At 47.7% G+C, this 27,720-nt stretch overlaps 1 protein-coding gene across 1 annotated transcript; it reads left to right on the plus strand.

Moving 5' to 3' along the window:
• The first annotated feature begins 880 nt into the window (after positions 1 to 880).
• On the plus strand, positions 881 to 27,720 carry LOC144134784 (uncharacterized). The gene is made up of 6 exons (XM_077667612.1): positions 881 to 997; positions 1,762 to 1,926; positions 4,747 to 4,898; positions 12,915 to 12,979; positions 14,714 to 14,806; positions 27,119 to 27,720. The coding sequence occupies exons 2-6, from the start codon at positions 1,804 to 1,806 to the stop codon at positions 27,262 to 27,264; spliced, it is 579 nt and encodes a 192-aa protein (XP_077523738.1). The 5' UTR covers positions 881 to 997; positions 1,762 to 1,803; the 3' UTR covers positions 27,265 to 27,720.

The raw sequence follows: 27,720 nt of genomic DNA on the forward strand, positions 1-27,720 counted from the left end.
ATTACGAAGTTTCTGTGGAAGATCTATAGCGTTTCTTTCCAGCCGTATCGCTGCTCAAGGGTGTATGTCTATGATTAATTACTCCCTTAAAAAAAAATTATCTTATGGAATCCTTCTGAAACCGTTGCACCTGCACATTACACCCTTAAAGAGCCATCTAACAGGCTCCTCTCAACAGCACCCTACTAGCAAACGAGGTAAACTGTCACCCTCTATCGATCTTTCTGCTCGGCCACCACCGACTTGCACCCCATATAGCCACCTTTTACCACCTTCTCTACACTCCAGCAGCACCCAAATCCAGATAGATTAGGCAGATGAATGTGGGCGGGTGGAAACTGGCGCTTGTCGAGCGTGCCGGGAAGGAGGGGGCAGAGTTTAGCCGCGCACTAAGAGCAGAAAACGATGTCATCGCATATGGGCTACTTCCAAACACCCTCAGAGTAGGGAAGGTGCCTGGAGGAGAAGAAACAGGAGGGTAATTCGAACGAGCCACCTTCCAAATAACAGCGAGGCGATCAGCAATCTCCGGTGGCTGCTATAAACTTTAAGTTATGGTCAGGCCAAGGTCCACGTTTGGACAGCTCTAAATCACTTCCAAAGACGCAGTGGGAAAGCCGCCTGCCGTCTTGAAGCCCAAGCGGCGGCTAAACTCTCTTTGGTAAAGGGATCTCCACCCACTCACCACCATTACCACCGGCCCACCTCTCTCCACATTTACGCTTTAGAAAAAATTCGTGCGCGTGTGAAGGCTCAGTAATTAGCGAGGGAAAATACTACTGTGCTTTCAGAACCGTTCCAGCAGATGTCTGGTCGTCCCATAGCCGTTTGGCTGTCAGTTTCCATTTTGAAATATAAAAGCAAAGCCCTCTAGGTGCAGCTGCACTGGAACTTGTTGTGGTCTACTTGAATAAAGAGCAAACCCTGGCCTCAAATAGAGAGCTGTTACAGTGCTCACAGAACATAGACCGCCAGCGCCTGGCCCAGTGACTCTGCGGTGTGTATTATTCCTGCGGTATTGAAAACGCTGGTGCTTAATTCGTAACGAAAATATGTACACTGTTACGAAGTGTTCCCAGAGGTTCTCTATTTCTAGTGTTGTTTACTGCGCGGCTCCTGTCTTTTTAGTGAGAAAGCACTAACTAGGATAGGTGCAGAGCCTAGCAAAATCGTCTCTTCCCGATGTATGTCCGGAGGCTCAGAGGCTTGCAACTGAAATCACTTCAATATCCACAACCTACGTCGGCGCGGATCGGTTAGCTTCAAAAGCCGCTCACCGCGCTAACTAGCCTATAGCCGATCGTTTTTTTTTTGAAGTGAAGCAACGTTGCATTTACACGAATTATATAGAAACCATGAAGTAACCTAACATCTCTCCTGTTATACTGCACCAAATTCTCACGCTGTTCTTTGCAGAACGCCTTCTTCGTCAACTTATATCTGCTCCCTGCCGCGGCACTGCCCGCTCATTGTCGTTTTCTACGTTGCACAAATCCGTGCTTTCGCAATGATTGGGATGTAAGCAACCTCTGTAGATCTTCCCCTGCCCCTGACTAGCGGATTTGCATGAAACTTAAATTATATTAGCGATACGTGTACTTCTGGAATTGTTTACTTGAAAATACGTTTGTATTTAATTCAGGAGTGAATCCCTTTACAATATTGGCCTGCCTTGGGATCCGTTAGCTTAGCTTTACAGAGTATGAACGCTTGTTTTGTTGCTTGTTTCCGGAGCAGAAATTTTTGTACTTAATTTTTCAGACTACAGTTACCGTTCTTCATACTTCTCAAAGAGCCCTTGGAATGCATTCGTTCAAGCGTTTCAACATCATTTTCACGGTGGCGGTACTAGCGACTGTGATAACTTTTCCTTGCTTCTGTGCACGAGATTGTCGGCAAAATCCACGGGAGTGCGGTGCGATGCAGGTAAGAACAGCACAAAATGGTGCTTTCTAGTCTGGGAACAGACAAAACCAATGTCTAAAAATTATTCCTGAGGAATATACAACTTTAAAATCAGGTTTTTCACTTAAGTTTGTGCAATATATAAGCACGTCAAGGGATTGCTGAGCGAGGCTTTCTGTCGCACGGTGCGCACACGCCACGCGAGGCGGGTTGTTCCCGAAGATCTTTGAATAATATTGATGGTCTAATACTATTAAGCAATGATTTATAGACGTTTACTTTCGTTAACCTTTTATTTTCGTTAAAGTGTAACACACGCATCGCTTAGCATTATGCCGTATTATCAATCAATCAATCATCAGCCAATCAATCAATCTGCTTATTTTCAACATCAATGGCATTGAGGGGCCGCAAGCAAAAAGCCTCAAGATGGGCTTGACTTGCCCGACGGTCCCGTGCACTTGGGGACATACAGCTAGCAAGCATGATGGCGATACATGTTTATACAATTTCATACATTAAATAAACAACAAAATTCAGTTAATTCCAGAAAAACGGGTGAAGATATTTCAGCATAAGTTGCCTAAAGTTAGTCGGCAGGTGCGGAATTTCGCATTCTTGAACTTGACAACTGTTGCTTGCACTGCTGCGTGCGATACTGCTAAGAGTATTGTTGTTAGGTTTAATGCCTCCCTCGTAAAGCCTCATTAATCGTCTCCGGTAAGTTTCTGGCATCGTGCTATACTGAGTTCTACAAAGGTAGGGTCTGTATAACAGTTATATAAAACTTTCATGATTATACGAACTGCCTTTTTCTGTAATCTATAAAGTGTGAGAATATTCGAGTATTGGCATTACGAAGTTGTCTACTTGCGAAAGGCATTGATTACAAACGCAGTGTGGTAAGGCGAGGTTTTGGGGAGCAGGCAGCTTTAAAAACAGCGGAATGTGGATAACATACGCTTATGCATTTATGGTGTTCTCATTTGGCATATGTTTTTTACGGCATTATAGATTCCGGGGTAAATACAGCCTTATAAAATGAAATATTGTCGGAAAATAATGACCTTCCCCCTAAAAAGCAAAAGAAGACTTTCACATTTCACTTTGAGTTACTCGAGATTGTCTGTTCGTTTGCAGACTTTCAATTATCGTGAGGGCGGAATGCGGACATCAACAAATTATTAGGTAGAAATTATTTCGTTTCAAAACATAACATTTTCTGCTTAGTCTGCTTCGAAACTCTCGGCTAAATTTCTTGCATCGAGGCAAAATAGGTGACGTAAATGCCAATTGACTTCAAACTATAATAAATGTACGCACTCCAGCGAATGTTGATTTTGGCAGTGATATCACATATTATAAACAAATTATTCTGGCGAGAATCATGGAAACAGAAAAATTTGAGGGAGGTACCCATTTGCAGTACTATAAAAGTTACTGTCATGCTACTTGCGCGAACAATTTGGTGCTCAAATTGAACACTACGATAGTGATCTCACGACTGGTGTTCAAAACGTGGTACCTTTATTTGGAAGTTCACAATAAACTATCATAATGAAGGTGTTTATCCGCTAGTGGTTTACTGATTCAGCACCCTCTCGTCCTGTCGTGCTTAGACAAAAGTGCTTCCTATTGAGAGAGGGTGGCTTTCAGATTCTGATCATTATATTTCACTTTACAAAGCACCCTAAATATTCGCCTTTTGTTCACGCGCACTACTTCCATTCCTCTAGCTAAGAATAATTTCTACATATGTAATGGTGGCTCATTGCAAATATTTCATTGAGCCTCCCCTTAATGTGCAAAATAAGTAACTGAAACGAAGGCACGCAAAAGCACGCATTAGGCGCTGTGAAGAGAGATATTTTTTGATCCCCATGAACCCTATATCGTCAAGCTGCTACTCGCGCAGCTTTTTGCCCTAGCCATCTTGTCTATTGTAAAGTAAGTAAATACACTTCCACAGCACATATTTCTATCGTTTCTTGACCTCGTGAATTGATGTAATGTCATGTTTGTATCAATAGAAAGCCGGCCTAGGCGTGAAACTGCTCAAGCCCGACAGTTGCAAGAGCTAGGTGTAAGTTAGAAAATGTGCGGACTGAATGAGTCTACTCGTAATATAAACTACGGCATTTCAAAGAGTAAGAGACCATCCTTAACAAAAATGGAGCTTTATTACTTGGTTAATATCAAAAATGGCAACAAGGCGTCACCAAAGCTGGCTGATTTCGCTAGTAAGCTGTGATGGTCGACATCAACAATTGACGGGGATACCACAATCATATAGTACACCCACGTTCACATCGACGCATCGATGTGAAGGGGCACTGTTTGAATCAAATGCAACAATGTTTTTAAATTGAAATTGCTCAGTACAAACAGGTTTCTTGCTCAGGACAACCGTTAACAGATATACAATGAGCAAGATTGCCATTTCTTTAGGATCAACTATATTTGGATGCAGCTGTCCTCAATGTCCTTTTTCTGCACATGCCAAGAAATACCCGTAGTGTTATAAATGTGCGAACCTTTAAAAGTCTTCGCTTTTCTACATGATAACAGTTGAAACAAGTTGTCTTGCTTAGCAGTACTCTTGAGTAGATTACGCAGTGTGGAAAGTTGGAGAAAGATCAACGTGAGCCGGGTGTGTTTTGACAATTTGTTTTATCCACAGCGCAATAGAGAATGTACCTTTCTTTCTAACGAGAACAAAAAAGCACAAGGCGGAAATATTTCGTCCTGTTACAAAGAAGATGGTGAGAAGACGCAGTATAAATTGGGTAAGATGTCTAACTGGCGCTCGTAACTGCAATTATTGCGTTGATGTGCTCGCAGGTACTCTCAGATTTTGCTGTGCTCGACGACCTTGCCACTTCAGATCTCGAGCCTTCTGTGTACTGTGACATGTACGAGAAACTTTCTTTATCCGAGGACGGCACCAAGGCTCAGTACACCCTGGTTTACAGGAATGTGGGAGACACAACCCCGTGAGTTGCGCTCACCGACCGGCAGAAAGCTTGAGATAAAATTTCTGTAACTAGCGTTTAAACAGACAATTTTTTAGCTCCATTCTAGACAAATTAAAGATGTCAGTGCAAAATCGCAGCTGACTTTAGTAGCGAACATACGTTTGACCTTACTCGTAACGTTGAGAAATTTTCCATAACGACGTCATGCACGCTTTTGTCGAACGTTTTTCTTCTGGCGACATTGCAATTTAGCCCCGGAACTCTTCCTGTTTGTAGAGGGCGTGTTTTTCTAGCAAGCAGTTATTCGGGGCACATTGAAGCATTGAAAGCTGGCACGTCACCTGAAAAGGCGCCTTATCAAACACCGGCAGAATGCTTCCCATGCTGCGCTGCCTTATCGCAACCATAAAGACACGCTTCATCTGCATTGGCGGCGCAAACTTTTTTAAACGCCGCCCAGTTGATAGTGGCAGCGCTTAGGGGCTAGTATCACCATCAGCATGCAAGTGTGTTTGTACACGACACAGTGTGTACAGCTGCATAAACATCTTCACCTTAAAAAAAATGGAAGACGCTTAAGCTTCGCCTTTAAGAGTGGAACGCAACAGCGTGTTGCAGCGCCCCCGGGGTATTACTTATGTACAGAGTCGTTCAAAATATGTGCGAACACGGCGCAGCGTGGCCGCGCTCCGCGGAGCGTCAGCGCATCCGGCGCGGTCGCGCATCGAAACAATGTGGCGCAGGCGCACAGGAGACAGGAGGCGGTGCTTCGTGTCGTCTGCTACAGTGCGGAAGCGCACATGACTGTGTACTGGCAGCCCCTAGACGCGCCGAGATGGCATTGTCGCTTTTTACTGACTGCAGCGCGTTGTTGTTGGTCCCGCACACGTCAGCTCCGCAGCTTGTGTCCCCGTGGAGCGTACTCGGTTAAATGGAGGTGCTGTTTCAGATTTCTCAGTTCTAGTCTGGATTGGTTTATGCTGTGAAGTGCCCAAAAGCTACTCACGCTATGCGAGACGTCGACGTAGTAGAGTGATCTGGATCATTTCGACCCTCAGCGATTCTTACCATGCACGGATATAGCGCATTTAATGATCGTCTTTCCTTTCGCCTCCATCAAAACAGGGCCGCAGCGGCCGAGATCGAACTTGGTTCCCCCGACTCAGCAGTCAGGTGCTCCCCAGAGTGCAGGCGCAGCGAGACATTCTCAGCACTTGACCACACTCTGAAGCACAGCTTTGTTTTCTGTCCGTTCTTCCTAAGTCGAATGAGATGTTTTACAGCAGGAGCTGCTAAACCGTGTGCGCAGAGTTGGCTTCAGCTTTGCTCTCCTGGGTCCATGATCAGCCTAGGACGAAATAGCCCGCAGATTGCTTGATAGTACTTCGAAACTTACTATAGAAATGAAAGAAAACACCGAACCTTCTACGATTTTTTAAAAAAAGGTATGAATGTAAATTTGTACAATCGTGTGACTTTTTCTTAACTCAGGATATCCTTACTTGCACCATTAAGAAGGCTGAACAACAATGTATTTGGTTGGAAGCTCATGCCATAAGTCAAATGACCCTGATTGTAGCACTGAAATGCCTTATTAGAATTATTTCTCCTCTATTGCCGCGCCACTCACGTGTTTTTCATGTCTCCGCTGACGCTTTCTGCCGGCATCGCTTTCTTCCAACGTGGTGTACCGTGGCGTAACACCAAGGAAACAGCCGCATGTAAACGCAAGGAAAGGGCCTAATCACGAACAAATATTTATTGCAGGAAGCACATTTGCTATAGTCTTCCAGTCGAAAAGTCTCAGGTGGTGACGGTGACAATAAAAAGAACGCGGAGCTTGGTCTCTATGCAAGTTAAACGCTCCTTGCAGCAGGATACTTGGGGCCAGAGACATCATAATAAGTGGCTATAGGAATGAAAGCCACAAAAGAAGCGTTTGCGCCTAGGTTGATTGAAGGCTTTAGCTGGAATCACATTCAAGATCGGCGCACAGAATTCATTTACAAGAGGAAAATCTGAGACTATATAATTAGCTTTAAAATTTCAATGCCTCTACGGTCATTGTTGTCCAACATAAAAAGCTTATTTCATTTACTGTTGTGATTGCTCATGGCACACGGCCCACTGCTGTATACTGTTAGCTGTTTTCTTTCTGCACCCTTTCGCAGTCAAGTTCATCGCGTCGAAAAGAAGTTTTTTTTTTAGTTCTCAACGACGAAATTGCTTACTTTTTTGGATTAAATTACCAGCTGCTAATATTTTGTGGGGACGTGAAAGCGTTCCAAATGCCCGAACACATAGAAGTAGAACTACCAAATGCCAAGAATTAATAAACATCGAAAGAGCATGAAATGAATTGCAATCCCAAACAAGCCCATTACGCATCGTATTACAAAAACGATCCTCTCTCTTATTTGGCAGAATATTGATGCATGAAAATGCAAACGATGAAAAACCCTGCTCACAAATCTACTCTGCATAGCGAACTAAGACTCCTGCTCAAGCATTGCACCGGTTCTTTTTGACTTTCTGCTGGCATCTTTCTTTTTTCCTTAGTTCACCCTGAACCCTACGCAGTGTGTCCCGAAAATTATTTACTACTTTCGTCATGAGACATAAAAAAAAGCTCTTACGTGCCACGCACTCCCAGAAAAATGTGCGCATTCAGTTTTTACACACTTGCGTTCATAGCGCGTCAAAAGTTTAGATTTTATCCTGCTATAGACGCTGAAGGTGTCGGTGCTCCTCTACGGACATTTAGCACATGGTAGGAATACAGTACACGTTTAAAAATCGCCAACATGACGAGACAAGTAACTATCTATCAGGAAGTGAGAGTCTTGTCCTATCCAGCCTAGGTGTTTCGGCTATTTCTTTATACCTCATGAGAGGGTCTTTATTCCCCCTCAGGGGCACTTCCAGAGAAGCTCGGATGTATAATTCTTGTGCGAGACTGTGAGCAGCCTCATACCCCGGAATGCTCTCATGAGCAGGAACCCTTATGAGGGAGACCTCTCTGCTTGAGGGGTAATCTGGCGGCTTGACTGAGGACCACCTCCTTACAAAAGTTGTGAACAGCTGCATTACTGTCAGACAAGATGATCTTGGCTATGGTACTGACGCACGCTAGGGCAATAGCAGCCTCCTTTGCCACTAACTAATTCCTAAAATATTAACCAATCCTACAGTCACTTTATCACAATTCCCCTATTTCTTGATGAACAAGATATTCTGCGCGATTTAAATGTACGCGCCAGCTTATAACACTCGATATTAATAGATTTCAGCCCTAACTGACACAAACTCTGATACTCCCGTTATTATGGCTGTAGCGTTCGTCACTGATCGTAGCTATGCTGTTATTTTAGAGACTTTTTTTATTTTTGTCGATGTTTAATATGATATTTTGCTTAATGTACGCGCTTTGCAGAACTACAGCTGTTAGGCCACTGCAACAATTATTCTTGATACTTGTTAGAACAAACATATTAACGTGTAAAGATTAATAACAGTAAATACTAGTGCCCAAAATGATCCTTCATTTTAGGATACAATTGCTTAAATGATTACACTTACCGGCAGTTTTCAGGCCGCCAGACTCGCTGACGCTGGTCCCACCTGGTCGTGAAAGCAGATTCGTCAGTAAATACGACCTTCCCCAGTGCTCCTCTATCCATTGCTCATGATCTCGGACAAATGCCAGGCACTTCTCCTTGTTCTTCTCGCTCACAAGTGCCTTCTGTACATCTGCTCTTGACTTGAGGCCAGCCGCGCGCAGGCGACGCGTCACTGTTGCGTTCGACACACCTGGAAACCCGACAGTATTCTTAATTTCAGTCGCACTGGCAGTGGGCTTGTCCACAGCGGCCGCAACAATGCTCATGTCGTCGTCTTCATTGGTGACTTTGGGCGGCCTGTCCGTTGATGATCCTTGATCCTTCGCTCCTTTCGGTATGCCTGAACAATCCGGCTCTCGGTCGAAAGTAGCCGATTTGTTAACATTGATATCCTCCTCTGAGAGTATGCTTGTAGGCTTAGCGCTACAATTTTCTACCTTTCGCTCTCCGGAACACGAGACATCGCTTGCTCTCCCAAGGTTCGGCGAAAAATGACACTCCCCTGGACTGTTACACCGCTTTTATTACTGGGGCAGCATAAGAAATAAGCATGGAAAGAAAAAAAGTGACATCACTACTTTTAAACCTGATAGCTTGACGTTTGTCAGCCGATGAAAGTAAAGAATGTGCAGTGGATCGTGCTTTCACAAGTCATCCGAGAATCATTCACTAGTCCAGAGCAGTCGCTTAGCTTGGCACGTATTTGCAGCAGCTTATCAGCCGCGCCAGAGGATAAGTGATTGTCGTGCCCAAGCTAGCTCCCTCTGCCAGTTGACGCCCTTACATGAACAACACGCTGCAGTCAGTAAAATGCGACAATGCCATCTCGGCGCGCCTGGGTGCTGCCAGCACACAGTTAGGTGCGCTTCCCAGCAAAGCAAGCACGTTGCGCTTCCGCACTGTAGCAGACGACACGAAGCACCGCCTCCTGTCTCCTGTGCGCCTGCGCCACATTGTTTCGATGCGCGACCGCGGCGGATGCGCTGACGCTCGGCGGAGCGCGGCCACGCTGCGCAGTGTTCGCACACATTTTGAACGACCCTGTACATGTCATCAGTATACAAATACTCTGCACGAAGTCAAAGACCACATCGCGTTCACTAGGTCCACTTCAATTCACTTCTAACCGACGACCTTTGAGATTGCGTGTTCGCCACGCAATCTCAAAGACTTGGGCTCGATTCCCCGTACCTCCACAAGATCGCTTATCTGGAGGTTCTCGTGGTACTACGCCGACACCAGCTATTCGAGGACACGACCTTCTTAACGCTCAAAGTGGTTGAACAGCGCAACAAAGTCAGGACAAAGGCAAGACAAGCGCTTACTAGCAACTGAGTTAATTGAAGAAAGGAAACAATAAGGTATAAAAGGAGATAAAAAACGACAAAAGGGTAAACAACCTATGCCACGTGCAAGTCAAGATATTGAATTTCCTTGTAACTTAATGCCACGGAAGGATTGCTGATTCACTTTTCTCTAAGATTATGAATGTGATATGCTTCCATGATTCGCACGTCACCTTGTTCTTAGGATATAACAGCACTGCTGTCTTGTACAGCGGTTCTCATTTGCATTTTTTTTGCAGCGAAAATTTGTCCCAGGAACCGGGCCATCTTTTTCTTGTTTTATTTCATATCCGTTTTCTTTTTCGTGCTTGCACTCGCACCTAGCGCAGTGAAAGGCAACATGGCAAAATGGGTCTTTTTTTGCGCATTCATTGTTTATTGAGCTCTTATTCAGGCAGCTGCCTGTTTCCCCAACATAGGCGACACCGCACTTGAGGGGTATCTGGTATACGACGTTTTCTTCGCAGCCAACGCAGGGCGACACATGTCCTACCTGGCAGCCGACCTTCTTTGTTGGTTCTGCCTGCGAAACTTGTTTGCACATGGCAATCAGTTTGCTAGCGGCAAATGCTAACCTCTGTACAAGAAGACAGCAGTGGTGTTCTATCATTAGAACAAGGTGACGCTCGAAATCATGGAAGCGTATCACGTCCATAACCTTGGAGAAAAAAGCATCAACAATTCTTCCGTGGCATTAAGAGACAAGGAAATTCAATATCTTAACTTGTACATGGCATTTGTTGTTTACCGTTTTGTCGTTTTTTCTCTTTCTATATTTTATTGTGTACGTTCAGCATATATTGCCACTTTGCGTTCTTCAATAAACTCAGTTGCTAGTCAGTGCTTGTCGTGCCTTTGTCGTGCCTTTGTTGCACTGTTCACCCACCATAAATGTTTAACAACTCGCCCAAATGTCAGCTTTACTCGATGTTACTTCTTAACGCTGTCGGGTTATAAACCGTCGACTGGGATTCCTACCCGCTACAGCGGAGAAAAAATTTTGCGTTCTGATGCATTGAACTTCTTAGCCAGCCCTGCACAAACTCCCGGCTAATTTTAATCATGATAACACTTTGCGATATGTTTTAGAAAGCGTTGCCTTGTCATCGGTCATTGCTACGCTTCCGCCAGCTGCGTTTGTTACGACCGCCAAGAGAGGGTAAGACGGGCACTGTCGGAATGTTTCGGGCAGTGGAAAAAACGGGTGGCGCTGGGAACACTAGCCATCAATGACAAATTGCAGCCGCTTTAGCTCAATTCGCCAAATGCGAAGAATGTGCGCTAAAGCGTCATGTTTTATTTCGCTTTCGGTTGCCGTCGAGGGACACGTAGTGGCAGTTGAGGGATGTGGATCAGCCTGCTAAGTGGGCCTCAATGGCGGCGGCTGTGGTGCGCCAGTTATGGCCAGGCTCTTCATGGACGGTGCAGCAGAAGTGGCTAGGTATATTGCGGCCGCGAGAGTAGCGCAAATGTTGCGAGGCCTATAGCTGCCCGGTACCCAGGCGGGCGGCTATGACAGGTGCAGCGAGGTTTCAGGCGAGAGAATGGCTGTGGTGGAATGCATATGGCTGCTGGGACACGCTTACAGCCAAATGTGGACTAAGTGGCTTGAATGGGGTGGTCGGCCGAACGTGTGGGGTCCTTGCCACAAGCTCCAAGCCGTTCATAAAGGAGGGCGCTGGTGAAGTAGCGGTGTTCGGAAGCGACATTCACATCATGCTAGAAACCGGGGGCGCGTCCACTGGCCTCGCGAGCCGAGGCAACGTGGTAGAAGGCGGCTTGTGAAACTGCAGCGTGGGCTTTACCAGAACCTGCTGTGGACGAGAGGTTGTGCGCGGTGGTCGGCCGTCAAACCTGCTTTTGGCGGCTGTCGAGCCAGTGGTGTCAGGCGTCTTTGAAGATTCTAAAACCGCTGGGGAGCAAGAAGAACCCACATCAGAGGCCTGGTTTCGCTGGAGCAAGGGCGCTGGCACGGGTTCAGGGTCCTTTTTCAGGCAACTTAAGGGGTGTGACAATCGCCATGCATGGAACTACTGTCACTTTCGCCTGGCCTACTCATCCTGCTTGTGGAACGTTTGCTGCATTTCGGACCTGTGTAGGGGCTAGGATTGTGGCGAGCAGGCTTGGGCTTTGCCGAGAGCGCGTTAGGAACAACTGTCATGGCTACAAAAAGGAGGAACAAGGTGGAACAACTGCCAAACTGCCATGGTATGGCCAGCTCTCCGATTTCTATTTTTGCCGCTGTTATTGGGGAATTTGCTACTTTTATTTTTCTCGCGTCTTAAGGGCAGTTACAGGTAGAAACCATTTTTACGACCAGCTATAGAGCATTAGTCCTCCGCAGGCGCTTGCCGGCTTTCGAGAGTGCCCTAATTCTCGAAAGGAAGTGGAAGTTCCTTGTGGTCCCCCTGTTATTTTTCGAGGTTCTCTTTTTTTGTGCGGCAGTTCACAACATTTATGTCAAAAAGCGCATATTTTAATTCTGAAATATTACCCACACATTATATATGTTAAGCAATCGCTTGACCTTGATCGTATTGTTGAAAAAAAGCCGTTTGCATGTAATTACGACGAGACCACGTTGCTAACCCCACGCATTATATCTAGCGTAATTCTCTACAGTTCTCAACAACGTGGTCGCCGATATCCGCTGTTACGATAGGGTATTCCAGGAAGAAAAAAACAGCCCCGACTAAGACACCTGTGATAAAGTCTGCGTAAAGAGAGTAATTATTCATTATCATCCAACAAAGCGCAGCCAAACGGCTACAAAGGAAAGCGATACAGCTTTCTCAGAAACTTCGTAGTTAAAGAAAAATTGGTCTGGGGTTCGAGCTTAGGACAACCGCTTCACTGGACCAGGCGCTCTACCATCTGATGTAACCGGCACGGCAATCTTATGGTAGGGCGAGAGCTAATTGATCAATAACTTGAAGGCGACGACGCCACTGAAAATTTTTGCAATGTACTTCAGAGTTAAATGCAGTCAGTGTAAAGACAATGTTGGAGTGCTGTGATTGATTAATGTTGACTTCTATAATTTCCTTCGTTTTCTCTCTTTTTTGCAGCATATACGACACTTGTACCTTTGAGGCAGCGAACAGTACGCTGATTTACATAAGCTGCGTAAACTGTGAGTGGTCGAGTGAAAATCTTACCTTTAAAAGAGGATAGACACCGAATTTTGGTGCCGTGTTTCCTTCTCTATAATGACGCTGAAGGCTATACTGTGCACGAATCACCGCGCAGTTTTCGCCTATAAGCGCTAAACAATTTATAACACTTTTTTTCTGTCATGCTGTTTCGGTTTCTGTTTCAACTGCCGAACGTTGACTGTAATATCAGTGCGCTTATAGGTCATGTTAGGAATGAACATCTGCAACATAATCACTGGTTCTACATTCGTTGTCATTCCAGCTCTTGAGGCAGACTTCTTTTAGCATTGTAGTGAAATAAAGCGACGAAGCAGCCAGTAAATCGCTATTTTTTCGTATCTCGAGCGACTTATCAGCGAACTTTGAAGTCACAGTCATAATTCGGCCATTGAAGCCGAAACAGCACGATAAATTTGATAATAGGTTATTTAGAGGTAGTAGGGGAATACCATGTAGTAATACATGTATAATAATGCCTTACACATTATTACAAAGGAAACATGCACTCAAAAACTAGGTGACAAAAGTCTTTTAAGAACGTGCCAGTAGTTATTATTACTGGACTTTCATTGGAGTTCATTCGAAGTGTCAATTTTCTTTTTATAGGATAAGAAATTCACAAAAACTGGAATTAAGAGTGAGTGGAATCTTAGGCCGTCAGAACAGAAGAGAATACTAACTATTCATATAGAAATATTTCCTAATACAGGTTAACATAAAGGAGGTCTGTAACTATCAGAAAACAGTAAATTGATAAGAGAATCGCAGTCGGCCGATAAATATCACACCTCAGTAAACGGGTGAAGGCTGTAGTTCCTTTAATGTTAAAGATATAAGTAACGCCAAGAAATACCAAGCACTGGAAACATTATTGTTAGATAGTCGTTTCATTTACCTGCGAAAACTTTTACGAGGAGCGACAGACATGTGAGTGCCACCAGATGAACGGAATTTTCGGAAGAAAATCGCGCCCTTTTGACGAAGCGTTTGCTTTCTGGCATGATTTGCCAGAGGACGGCCGCAACTGTTACTATTGTAACAACTGCGGCCGTCTGAGTTCAAAGCTATAAGCCGATGGGAAAGGGTATGCCTTAAGGCATACCCTTTCCCCTCGGCTTATAGCTTTTAGCTCAGAACTTCACTCAAACGCGGTATTTAAATGCGCACATATTCTTGGGGCACAACTGTTGTCAACAACGCACAGTTTACCCGCCAGTCGTGTCTGATATGCCACTTACGCCCCTTGAATGGGTAATTTTGCTTCCGCAATTGATTTTCTTGTAAGTTTGATCATAGCTCTTCTTGCAGTTAAAAAATTTCAACATTTATGATGTTTTCTTCATATTTTAGTGCTTCTTCGTACATAATATTAGAAAAATATTCTTATAAGTCTCCGTTAAGCAAAATGGCAAGAAAGTGCATTCTGGCACAAGCGTCGTACAAAACGGAAGGTTTAGCGCTGGCGAAAATTAGTGTATATTGTACCAGGACAGGAGCTTTTAAATCAGAATAACCATTTTCACTTTTAGTCAAGACACCGAGACGAATCACGCCTTTACTAAATTATCTTCTATTGAATGAAAATGAAGCCGGAAATTAAATTCATCCTAACTATGCTCATCATAACAACTGTTGTTTTAAAGTTATGTGTTTAAGCTGAATACTGAGGGCATTCAAGTATGCGATAATTTTTTTCCTCATTGTTATTACAGATTCAAACTCTGTCTACCACTTCATGCTCGACTACGTCAACGGAGACCATTGCCTTGTCGCCCACTCTAACATTACAGAGAACAGTGATACTCGTAAGTAAAAAAGCTATGTAGATGTATTTCAACGTCAACCCGCTGCATTACCTGGCAGCATTTTTGTCAAGAAAGTCATCATGCGAATTAGAGTGTGACAGGCATTAAGGGCAAAAGGAGACTTTTCTGCAAGGTATTCTCATTAGCTACCACAGATTGGGGAGAGGAACTATAGAGGCAAAACAGAAAAAAGAAAAGAAAGAAGTCTTAGATATCGGTGTATGCTTCGTAGTCAGTTGATTTAAAAACTGATGCTGAAGGAAATCTCATTATGTGCGCATGTCTGTAATATCTCAGCAGCTGTGCGTTTCTTAATGAGAAAAAAATGTAGAGAGAGCACTTCTGCCCGCCTAGAATAGCCGTCATCACGCAGCAAAGATCACACATTGCATAGCATAACCACTAGTCTCGCGGGGGACCTAGGGATGATTTCCTACAGTCAGGTACAGCATATCTATATTTGCAGTTCTGCGTAGGTTCCCAACGCGTGACGTCTTGGCACGTAATAACGCGGACCACCGAATCCGGAAGAGGCGTGCAAGAAAACTTTCTCTCTGCACCAAAGTGTCTGCGAAGCTCTTGCCACCACGACAGCGATTTTGTGTCGATCCGCTTTTCGTGATCAGACGCAGCGGGCAGGCTTCGCGCTTTTGCGCGGGACATAACGCTTGCCGCGTGGAATTCCGGCCAATTTTTCAATTCGCGTTTAAAAACCTTGGACCCAGACCGGAAGCTTCGGCTTCCATCCGGCCTACCACGACGTGAAAAAAACTTTGCTGCGTCGCCTGTGGCTTGAAGTTACTTTCCCCAACCATTAATCGTTCTCAATCGGAATGGGTGATAACCCTGCGTGTGCAATCTGCGTATATGACGAGGCTATAGTCCAAATTCTTTCTGAATGCCCTGCCTATACCACCGAAAGGCAGTCGTTATGTCGTGCGCTGGAGCGCTTAGGTCCACGCCCACTGACGATGCAGCTTTTCGGCCACTGGCCGCTACGATCGTCGGCGGTGAAGGTCTCGAAGGCACTTCTCCGCTTCTTATGAACTTCTGGCCTGCACGACTGGCTGTGACTTTTACGAACGCTGACTTTTCGTAGTGAGTCTCCTTTCTCTTTCATTTTTTATTCCGACACTCCTTCCCCCCCCCCCCCCCCCCCCCCGTGTAGGGTAGCAAACCGATTATTCTTCCGGTCAACTTCCCTGCCTTTCCTATTCTTGCTCCTCCTCCTTATTGCCGAAATATAGCTTCAGTGGGAGCTATATTATTATGTTAGGCAGGTGGTACTGTGTCCTTGAATTGTTGCTATGCACATAACCCATGCGGTTCAAACGCTGACTTGTTAATAGCTACAAGTAGTCAAAAGCTTGCGATATAGTAGACGACTGATATACAGTGATGTTTAGCCGGCGGGTACTGCGGGAGACGTCGATGTGGTGCCATCGTCGAGCTAACTTCTTTCTACAGGTGTCTGCACAAGTCTGTGTATATTTCCGGAAATAGGTTGCACTGACTTTTGCCCGGAAGTATTTGGAGAAAGCAAGCACTTTTAGTTTGAAGTTATGCTTAATCCTGAAGCATAAATAAGGTCAGGACACCGACGAGAAATTTTGTTGTTAACAAGTGGTTGCTTAGTTGAATTATACAAGTTGCTTCAGGAAAGAATTTGAGTAATTTCCAAAACAGGATTTTTGAGGAAAAACTATGGATTTAGGGCATAGTATTACCAGTGTTGGCGGACACCTTAAAACCAGTGAATTGTTGTAAGTAGTGACCTGGTTGACTGACTTTTCGTATTTTCCTTTCTGGCTATTAGAGTTAGGTGCCTAGTTCCAATTAGAGATTTAGAGATGATCATTAGTAATAGCCATATCAGTTTTTAGAATTTCGAAAACGCGAATATGTTCGACGGTGTGGCTCGACAAAATTATGCTACATCGTCATGCTGCATCGACCTTTCCAGGGAAAGCAACTAGTAAAGATGTCAAAAGACACATTATTTGAATTACCCACAAGCCCGAATCACCACCGTTCTAGAGGAGCATGCAGAACCACCATAATCGGTCCGAGAAGCAGGCATACATCCTAGTCTGACCGACTTGAGCCACCATGGGAGCGTCGTGCGAACGGCACATGAACTGTGGCTGCAACTGCAAACATCGGAGATTCATGGCGGGCTCGCGTTCCGTTTAACAGAAGGGCATCCTTCACTCAATAACAGCACTAGCGCTTGTATTTCCGCATCCCAGCAGGTCAGCTGAGACATAGGAAGCGCAATCAGGGTCCTGCCCTTGCGCATTCTCCACGTCGTCCAAGAAGTTTACGCGTACAGATGGACAGAGCAGCGCCAGTTCAGAGCGGCGAAATGGTCCTCTTGGAGCTGGAAAGATGAGCGCGCGACTGTTACATTCAGGCTTCGGGATGACTGCACCAAGGTATGAGCGCTGTTGGCCGTAACGACGTTAAGATGACAATGGTTACGGCACGGAGTAAACTTCTTGACCGCCCATCCAGCGGCGAGGGACTCGCGCTAAGAGCGGGGCATCGCTCAACGTCCGAAAGTTGGCGGCTTGCGTAGCCCAGAACCCTCTTGTGTCCAGAGTGGCCTTCCTGTAGCAGAAAAACACAGAAGCCATCCTGACTAGCGTCAGTGTGTTGAGCAGTTGGGGCGGCCTCATCATAGCGGGCCAAGGTAGGGGCTTCCAGGAGAGCGCCATTAATTGCGAGGAAGGCTTTTTGGTGTTCCTGAGCCCATACCCAAGCGATTTTTTTCGGCGTTTCGTGAAGTCCTCAATAATGCACCGCACATAGACGCCAATACCGACGAAGGCTTTCAATCCCTTAGGTAGAGTGGGAGCTTCGCATGCCATTAAGGAGCGCGACTTCTCCGGGTTTGGGCGAATGCCATGCCGGTGGATATATCCCACCTAATTAGCTTCATCCAACCTGAAGAAATACTTGCTGGGCTCTAAACGAAGCCCAGACTCTGAGGTGAGCTCCACGGCAAAGCTAAGGCATCCTTGATTTCCTCGTAAGTAAACTAGTAAACTAGGACGTGGGCAAGGCATACAACTGGCATCGTAAATTTTACACGGCCAAGCGCTCGGTTCATAAGAAGCTGGAAGGTAGCGGAGCGTCTGACAGCTCTTAAGGCATACGGTCGATGTATTAGAGCCCGTGGGAAGTCACAGAAGCGGTCTTTCCTGCCTAACCATAGTAAAGAGACACTTTCCAATGGTCTGAGAGGACGTTTCAGGTGAAAACTACCTCGAGCCTTTGATACACTCTTCAGCGTCGTCGAAGCTCTTAAGTGCATATACAGTGACACGAGTAATGACGCTGGGCTCCGAGCACACGACAAAAAAGCGAGTGTTTCCATCCTTCAGCACAAAGACACTCGCAACGACCAAGGACTACAATATAGGGAAATAATTTTCTGCCCAAGGATATCCGCCACTAGTGCCTGGATAAGTTTGCAGTCCACGGGTGTACTCAGGTGAAGGTATGCGACTGGAACAGAATTCGCGCTGGTTGCGATTTTGCCCCGCGGCGGTTAAGCCCGGCGACGGGGCTCCATCTTAAACATCCGCGCCTGCACCCCCCCCCCCCCCCCTCTTCTGTCTGGTCTCCGACCGGGAGAAAGCAGTTGTTTGGCCGATGACCTCTTGTACGCGGAATTCCGTCTGGGGCTCCGGCGAGGCCAGCCAGGGGCTCGGCGCGGGACGTTTCGGCGCGATAGTTTACGTTCGTCGCAGCCTCTGATTCGTCGGTCCCGGGCCCCGGGCTGTCCGGGGACTGTGAGAGAGGGAGATGGGGACGCTGCGGGGGGGACTGTAGAATGCGGCGGAGGGTAGTCGGAGTGGAGATTTTGGATGTGGCGGTGTGCTGGCTAACCGCGGGTGGGTGTGAAGTGTCAGCCGAGAGGTGGTCGGCTCGTCGCGAAGTGTCTGGCCAGCGAGTAGCGACTCCGGGGACCCGGCAGCGACAGCCCGACGCCATCTCGGACCGGACCTCAACCACCCGAACAGCTAAGCCCCGCCACTCCCGCCTTTACGAACTCTATCCTTAATTCTGTCCTTAAAAAGTGCTTTGTATACTTGTATTTCTTCTCATCTGTCATCTTAGACTTTGTGTGCAGAATCTAAAACTTGTTCTGTCTGTTCAGTTCCCATGTTTTGTTGTAATTGATGACATGATAAGTGTTGTTCCGCTTTGCTAATTAAATTCCTTCACCCTTATTACCGACTCCTGTGTCGTGTCTCCGGTCAGCCGCTGGTCAGGCGTGGACCTATCGCTGGTTAGCCACTCGGTCCTGCTTAAGGTCTGGCACCTGAGTGGAGGTGTTTGTCTCTCCTCCCCTAGAATTGGTATCAGAGAGTGTGGAGCCCATTGTATGCGTGCTCCCACTCCGTGACAAACTGGCGTCCGCGACAGGACCACGCCTGACCAGCGGCTGACCGGAGACGTCCGCGAGAATGCGGTCTGTTGTCTTTTTTCTGCCGAGATGCCCTGCCATCAGCCCCCCATGTGCCAACTGGAGAACCTTCTCGCGATGCTTCTTTTGGCCGGGTTTACAGGGAGATGTGAGCAGGTTTGTCGCATCGTGCGACATATGCCAGAAAACCGTGGCGCGAGGCGCAGTGCGGAAGGTTCCCTTGGAGCGGGTGCCTCTCGTTGACACCCCCTTCAGCAAAGTCGCTGTGGATATAGTGGGACCCCTCAAGCCTACCACACGCCGAGGCAACCGCTATATTCTGACGTTGATAGATTACGCCACCCGATTTCCAGAGGCAGTAGCCCTGCCAAGTATCGAGACAGAGAGGGTCGCCGAGGCACTTCTGCATATATTTGCACGGGTAGGAGTACCGGAAGAGATGCTCAGCGATCGAGGATCAAACTTTACTTCCGAACTTATGGCTGAGGTGGGGCGCCTTTTATCTCTGCGGCTGAAAACGACGACTCCCTACCACCCCATGGCGAATGGTCTGGTGGAGAAAATGAATGGCACCTTGAAGAAGATGTTGCGTCGAATGTGTGCTGAACAGCCCAAGGACTGGGATAGATTCATCGAACCTCTTCTTTTCGCTTACCGGGAGGTAGCCCAGGCGAGCACGGGTTTCTCACCATTTGAGCTCCTTTACGGACGCAATGTGAGGAGACCGCTTGCCATCTTACGAGAACTGTGGACGGGCAGTAGGATTGAGGAAGAGGTGAAGACAGCTTACGAGTATGTCATTGACCTTAAAGAAAGATTGGAGACGACGTGCCAAATTGCTCACGAAGCACTGACCCAAGCAGGAGAGCGGTACAAGGCATACTATGACAATCGAGCCCGGCCACGACAGCTGCAAGAGGGGGACCAAGTGCTTCTTTTATTGCCCACTGAGCATAACAAACTCACCATGAGATGGAAGGGACCCTATCCAGTCGTGGGAAGAAAAGGCGAAGTGGATTACGTTGTTGACGTCGAGGGCACTACGAGAATGTTTCATATCAACATGTTAAAGAAATATAATGCCCGCGAGACGCGACCAGAACTCCCGGTGCAGACTGTTGCTACAGTAGCAGCGGACGAGGCGTGCACCGAGCTGATGTGGCCATTGGATGAGCAGGTGGGCCCCCAAGACATCGCCATAGCGGGCCAACTGACACCGCAACAGGTGAAGGAACTGCGGGGACTGGCGTTAACCTATCAGGACGTTTTCACGGAACAACCAGGCTTCACGACATGGGCTGAGTGCTCTTTACCTACGACGACGAATAAGCCCATCTATGTGAAGCAATATCCACTACCTCAGGCAGTCCAGCAAGCAGTCGAGAAAGAGGTGTCCAGCATGCTACAGATGGGAGTGATCGAGAGGTCACGCTCCCCGCACAACGCCCCGGTCGTTTTGGTTAAGAAACCGGACGGTTGCTACCGGTTTTGCGTGGATTTCCGGAAACTCAATGATGTGCTGGTAACAGATGCGGAACCTATTCCTCGCGCGGACTGCCTAATCGCCGAAGTTGGGGCAAGAAGGTACTTCTCTAAAATGGATCTTGCAAAGGGATATTGGCAAGTGCCTCTGGAGGAAGAGTCAAAAGAAAAGACCGCCTTTTCAACTCCCAGCGGACATTACCAGTTCAAAAACATGCCATTCGGCATAAAAACGGCACCGGCAGTATTCGCAAAGCTAATGAGGAGAGTGCTCGAAGGAATTGACAACGTCTACCACTATTATGACGATGTTTTGGTAGCGACAGAAAGCTGGCAGGACCACATGACAGCACTCCGCCTCGCTCTCGCACGGATACGGGCAGCCGGACTGACGATCCATCCAAAGAAGTGTCACTTGGGTTTTGAGGAACTCTCTTTCCTCGGGCACACCATTGGAAGGGGCAGCCTAGGCCCAATGAAGGCCATTTTGGGCAAGATCCGCGATTCTCCGAGACCGAAGACCAAGCGCCAAGTTCGGGCATTCTTGGGACTGTCGGGTTACTACCGGGAGTTCATACCAAACTACGCCAGTGTTGCGGCTCCCCTGACGGACCTGACTAAGAAGCTGATGCCCAACACCGTTAAGTGGGGGGACCGGGAGCAACACGCCTTCACAGAACTGAAGCGGCTGCTCTCAGAGCCACCCATCCTACAGGTGGCTGATTTCAAAAAAGATTTCGTCCTTCGCACAGACGCCTCCGACCAGGGTCTTGGGGCGGTGCTCCTCCAGGGAAAAGAGGGGGTGCTGCACCCCGTCGCCTACGCAAGTAGGAAGCTACTACAAAGAGAGCGAGCCTACTCAGCAGTCGAGAAGGAAGGCCTCGCAATCGTTTGGGCCATCAAACGATTTAATTTTTTTTGTATGGGCGAAAGTTCACCCTACAGACCGATCACCAACCACTCAAATACATCCGCGAGGCGCAGTTTATGAACTCGCGACTGCTCCGTTGGGCCCTCCTACTCCAGGAGTATGATTTCACGGTCGAAAACATACGTGGGAAAGACAATGTCGGGGCTGATTACCTCAGCCGGGTTTGGGAGCCCGTCGCCCGACGAGTTGATGATCTCTAGAGATCAAGAATTTTTCGCTTGAATTTGTGTAACGAGTTCGTTCTTCAGCGTGTGTCTATTAAATGCTTGTGCACGCCTGTATTCCGCAGTAATATGTCAGTGGGTTTTGCCTGTGTTTCGCAGTATTATCTGGATGTGTCTGTGCTATGTATTCAGTACAATATGCATGCCGCACACAGCGAAGCGCGCGCGACTTCTGTTTTTGATATGGTAATGTTATCAGGGATAACATTCTTGACGCGGGGGTGGTGAAACAGAATTCGCGCTGGTTGCGATTTTGCCCCGCGGCGGTTAAGCCCGGCGACGGGGCTCCATCCTAAACATCCGCGCCTGCACCCCCCCCCCCCTCTTCTGTCTGGTCTCCGACCGGGAGAAAGCAGTTGTTTGGCCGATGACCTCTTGTACGCGGAATTCCGTCTGGGGCTCCGGCGAGGCCAGCCAGGGGCTCGGCGCGGGACGTTTCGCCGCGATAGTTTACGTTCGTCGCAGCCTCTGATTCGTCGGTCCCGGGCCCCGGGCTGTCCGGGGACTGTGAGAGAGGGAGATGGGGACGCTGCGGGGGGGACTGTAGAATGCGGCGGAGGGTAGTCGGAGTGGAGATTTTGGATGTGGCGGTGTGCTGGCTAACCGCGGGTGGGTGTGAAGTGTCAGCCGAGAGGTGGTCGGCTCGTCGCGAAGTGTCTGGCCAGCGAGTAGCGACTCCGGGGACCCGGCAGCGACAGCCCGACGCCATCTCGGACCGGACCTCAACCACCCGAACAGCTAAGCCCCGCCACTCCCGCCTTTACGAACTCTATCCTTAATTCTGTCCTTAAAAAGTGCTTTGTATACTTGTATTTCTTCTCATCTGTCATCTTAGACTTTGTGTGCAGAATCTAAAACGTGTTCTGTCTGTTCAGTTCCCATGTTTTGTTGTAATTGATGACATGATAAGTGTTGTTCCGCTTTGCTAATTAAATTCCTTCACCCTTATTACCGACTCCTGTGTCGTGTCTCCGGTCAGCCGCTGGTCAGGCGTGGACCTATCGCTGGTTAGCCACTCGGTCCTGCTTAAGGTCTGGCACCTGAGTGGAGGTGTTTGTCTCTCCTCCCCTAGAATTGGTATCAGAGAGTGTGGAGCCCATTGTATGCGTGCTCCCACTCCGTGACAGCGACCCAGCTCAGCAGGACTGAAAGCCAGGAAGGTGTGGTGTTGCCTGGTCACGGCTTTCAAGCAGTTGAATTCGGTAGTTGTAAGTTTCCGTCTGACACTGAAAGGCTCGAACCTGTAAACTTCTTCAATCTGTGGCGTCTTGGAAGGTGACTCAGCGGACCAGAAGGATACTAGAGCCGGCCAAGGGCTACAACCGCTTGCACTGACCAGCGAGGATCTGGTAATTAGCACGACGGGTTAATGATCAAGATTGAGCATGACAGCGTGTCCTTTCTGAACGGCAAATAGGAATCTCAGCGACGTAGTTGCGCAGTGATATAGGGATTAAGGCGACGAGAGCACTTCCCTTTCAAGTTGAGACTCCAGGCGGCAGATTCATTCTAAAACCTACAGTCATAGAGATCAGGCCGGGCAGCTGGCACCGGTCATTCAAGGCAAGGCTACACAAAAAATGAATGAAGGGTTAAAGAAAACACCACAGACTCGAACAGGCTAATACCGTGTTCGAGAAGCCTTGAGGCGCAAGCAGGGATACAGAGTGTACGTTATACACATGACTGTGCGTTGTGAAATCGACAGCGACGCCGGTTTGCTGGCATCAGCCGAACAGGAGTGGCGAGCTTAACTCGTCTGCCCTCCACTGCAAGCTCTGTTGGGAAAACAGGGCCGTTACCTTGCACATCGACGACGACACTGACTGTCGGCCGCAAAAGTTTGCAGGATCTGCTATGCGTGGCGGAGCGAAGCAAAATTGCATTTCTGCGTCATCTGCCGTCATAAAGCGCGGTGTCGAGGCTCATGGCACGCCCGCTCCGGCAGCACTGTGAGTGAGCCTCAACAACATGCTGTGTCACGGCAGATGGCACAGCTGTGCAGTTTCGCGTCGCTCCGTCACGCATCGCAGATTCCGCAAACTTTTGCGGCCTACAGTATACAATGGTGTTAAACAAGGCGCCGACGAAATGCAAGAGCCTTGTTTCAATGCCTGAAAGACGCACGTGGAGCAAGTTGGCTTAAGAACGGTTTGTCCAGTATGTTAACAACCACTTAGTGTCGACCAAGCCCATCATATTTCCGCCGAGCAGAGCAACATCAGGGAAGAGATAGGGGAATGTCCGGTGGATGTGAAGCCGAGGATAGGAGGTGACAGTTATAAAGCATTAGCTTGGGACCGCTCTTCCACCACAGTTTCTCTGGATCGTTTGCCGACGAGGCAGGACCAGCGCAGTACCTCGAATAGTGGTTCTTCCAGCCAAAGCAGAAGCAGACCACAACCATGTTAGCACGCGACCACTCCCAAAAGAGTACAAGCGAATCTGTTGGAGGATCCCGCACAGCGACAGCACGCCCGGCCGGCGATGCGGACTCCGCCGTGAAAGTGACGGCCATGTCTCGCACGATGGCGAGCGTCATGACGGCGCGGAATGAATGAGGCCAGCCTATGCGAAACATGTAGTTGACCACGCGATTCAGCATCGCTTGTTGGAGCACCTGGGTCCCGATCAGGGCTTCGGTATGCGTCGGTGCGCCAGGCATCAAATGCATAGCCAGCCGCCCAATCGCTAGAGCGAGGGCCAGAAATCACTCCCGGGCTCCACGTGCCCAGCTCGCCCGCGCTGATAATGCACCCGGAGGAAACCAACAAGCATAAAGGTCCGCGATGAATATCCTCAGTGCGGTGTATGCCTGCAGGTGTTCGTGGCTCTCATTTGTAACTACATCGCACTGTCTGGCAGGTTGGGCACTATCAGTCACCTAGCTTTGGTTGTGCCAGCCATTCGGTGTAGTGATGGCGTAAAGCAAGATAGGATAGGCATCCAACGTGTCGGTGTCGTCTGAGAGAGTTAATTTCAGTGCCCCTACAGAAAACACTCGGAAAGGCAACGCTCCCAGCGGTGGCACTCTTAGAAGCTTGAGCCGCAGGTTTGATAGCACAGAAGCACGCTCTTTGGTGGCGCTCGCAGCGAATGATCTAACAGGACACAGGTCTGCCGGCACACTGCGGGGGAACTAAAACAGAGCGTCTGGACCGCCTCAACATGTTGGTCCAAAACTAGCAGCCTATTCGTCAAGTTCCCGAGACAACCGCTGGAAGGAAGCGTGCAGCTGCTGCATGACCAGACCCAATTGTTTATTACGAATGGGGATGGCTGCACCCTCTGCTCCAGAAGGCTCTCCTCTGTTGGCTGGTGGCCGAACTGGGCTTGCAGCCGCGTCCTGCGTCTGGCTCTGGGGCCAGACTTGCAGCATTTCTTCTGTGTCACCTAAAATTTGTCAGGCTGCACGTACACCAACTATGTCCGCAGAATCTTATCACCAAGCAATGCTGCTGCCTACGCTGCCGGCACTCTGCCAGTCTCGAGGAACAACACAGGCACCTTGTCTTTGCTCGTTCTCGAGCCCCCATTTCTCTTCGTCATCGTTACATTGGCGCGCCCTCTTCAAAATGCGCTTGTGCGACGCGGTTCCCCCTCGCTACATTTGTTCCATAATGTAAAGAAAGCACAGTGATCATCTCACGGTGATAACGCTGGCAAGCGCACGATAAGAAGACCCAACAAATAGGAGCCGAGGGAAGGCAGCGCCAGAGTCGCGTTTCGGCGATGAAGAGGTGGTAGCCGATGTAGCTTGACAGCAAGCACGGCCACAAGCAAAAAGCAAGTGCCACAAGGAGGGACACTTCACCCGCGAGTGCTTAAAATATGTTGTCGGAGCAGGCGGAAGGGTTCAGGGCGGTCTGAGACCCAGGGGAGGTTGCCGTGCTGGAAAAGGGGTCGCATCGGCTACAATCCCCCAAGCAGAGAGACTTGTTACAAGTGGAGCCGGGTAGGACACTGCCATAGAATGCAAAGTGTCTAGAAAGCACCCAAACCGGAGTTACCTTTGCAAAGGTAATGGCCGCATCTCCAAGCACTGCTGGCATCTTAGGCCTTGGAAATGTCCAGCGATCAACCATGACACTTTGGACGGGGTGTCACAATCTGTACTCTCCAATTCTCTTCCTGACCTGGCAGAGCTGTTCTGAAATGTTAACCTTCTTTGTTAACATTGTACGGTGTGCCTCCGAACATATCAATACGGGGGTAAATTACAGGCGTCGTGCGAAAAGGCTGTGATGTCACACTGGCCAGAAAGGAGCAGGTATAACTGTTATAGTCGCATCAAGAAAGTTGATCTAACTGTATACGTTCACCTTGAAAAAAAAAAACATGGACAATCACTCTGCGAACAGAACACAAGAAACTTCTCTGTTTTGTTCTTTCTCAATGTCTATTTCTCATTGTTAACGCCTGCATTTTGCAAGATGACTAATACAAAAGCGTGTGGCTGGTTTTCTGCAACGGTCTTCGCCATTAGGCGGAAGCGTAATGGCGACGCTTCCGTCACAAGCCCGCTTCCTGTCCCCACAGCAGACGGACAATAACAAGCACACGAGGAAAGCTTCCACCTCGCCAGCAGAGCACTATAAGAAGGCTTCGTCTCCTTCGAATCTCTTGGGAAAGCCATCTTTTGCAACTGGTTCCGAACAGGAGGCATTACTCTGGCCGTGATTTACAGCATGCTATGCTTGCTGTCTTGGACTAGCCAGGACTAGTGACTAAGCTACTTTCCTGCTCATTGGATCTATCAGTGTGATCGGCAGTGATTTACACTGCTTATATTTCGTAGATTTCTTGTAGTGGCATGCAATATGATACAATATCATGCTGACAATGTTACAGAAATCGTGGCCTAGAAAAACTTTCTAATAGAGCTGCCCCGGAGTCCAGCCGCGTGAAAATCCTGCTAGCAGGTAGAGCGTGCTCACCAACTAAACACTTCAACATTTCTTGCGAGTCGTTTGCATCATTGGCCGAAATAACTGTGCTGGCCGCCCGCGCACCTTACGAAATTTTCTGATCGCGATGTTGCGAAAGGTACTGCTGTGATTCTTCATTCATTACACAACGCCTTCGTCTGGATATTTGTTGTCAAGGCAATGGGCTAAAGAGAGCAGCACATTAAACTGAACCATATCATCCGTAAACAACGCAACCTGCCAATTAAAGCGCGGAGAAATTCTACTTTTCCCGATGTAACCTTTACTCAACTTTTTTATCTTTTTTTTCAGAGCACTACTACTTGCTCGCCAATCCCGACTCGGATATCTCAGAATATCAAACGTGCTTCAATAAGATTGATGCCTACTCTGGTGGCATCGTCAATTCTATGCGTGACGATGACAAATGCAAAACGGTTCCTCGTAAGCTACACTGAGCAACTACAATAAATAACTGCAATAAAGAAACCTCGTTCATTTTCTTATGTATAACAGAGGTTTGGTATCAGAGCATGACAGAAACATTGCAAAAAAAAATTTCGTTAAGGTTGTGTTACACTTCTGTGAATATTTTGTCATCCTACTGTCGAATTAATAATAACGCACTTCATTGTTACCTTGGCCTTAAAGGAACGTGGTGACATTCAATAAAAAAGAATTTTAGTTTGGGCAGTTACAGCTATTCATCATTACAATAAACTGGAGCGACTACAAAAAAGGTGTTACGAATTCTTGAGAACTTTTATGGAAACCTTAGCCAGCTATCTACTGATCCCTTCTTTACTAAACATAATATGTTTAAAGCAAATAAATTATATGATTATAAAACTGTTTATATGCATCAACATAACCCTCCAAATAATACACACCCTCCCTTGCATGCTTACAGCTTA

Source organism: Amblyomma americanum, chromosome 5, assembly GCF_052857255.1.
Source record: "Amblyomma americanum isolate KBUSLIRL-KWMA chromosome 5, ASM5285725v1, whole genome shotgun sequence".
NCBI classification, from domain to species: Eukaryota; Metazoa; Arthropoda; class Arachnida; order Ixodida; family Ixodidae; genus Amblyomma; species Amblyomma americanum.

What these genes read in the sequence shown, in the direction of transcription:
- LOC144134784 (XM_077667612.1), top strand. Translation starts at nt 1,804, where the DNA reads ATGCATTCGTTCAAGCGTTTCAACATCATTTTCACGGTGGCGGTACTA. An exon ending in GGGAGTGCGGTGCGATGCAG is followed by an intron (nt 1,927 to 4,746) that starts GTAAGAACAGCA and finishes ATGTGCTCGCAG; the next exon opens with GTACTCTCAGATTTTGCTGT. An exon ending in AATGTGGGAGACACAACCCC is followed by an intron (nt 4,899 to 12,914) that starts GTGAGTTGCGCT and finishes TCTTTTTTGCAG; the next exon opens with CATATACGACACTTGTACCT.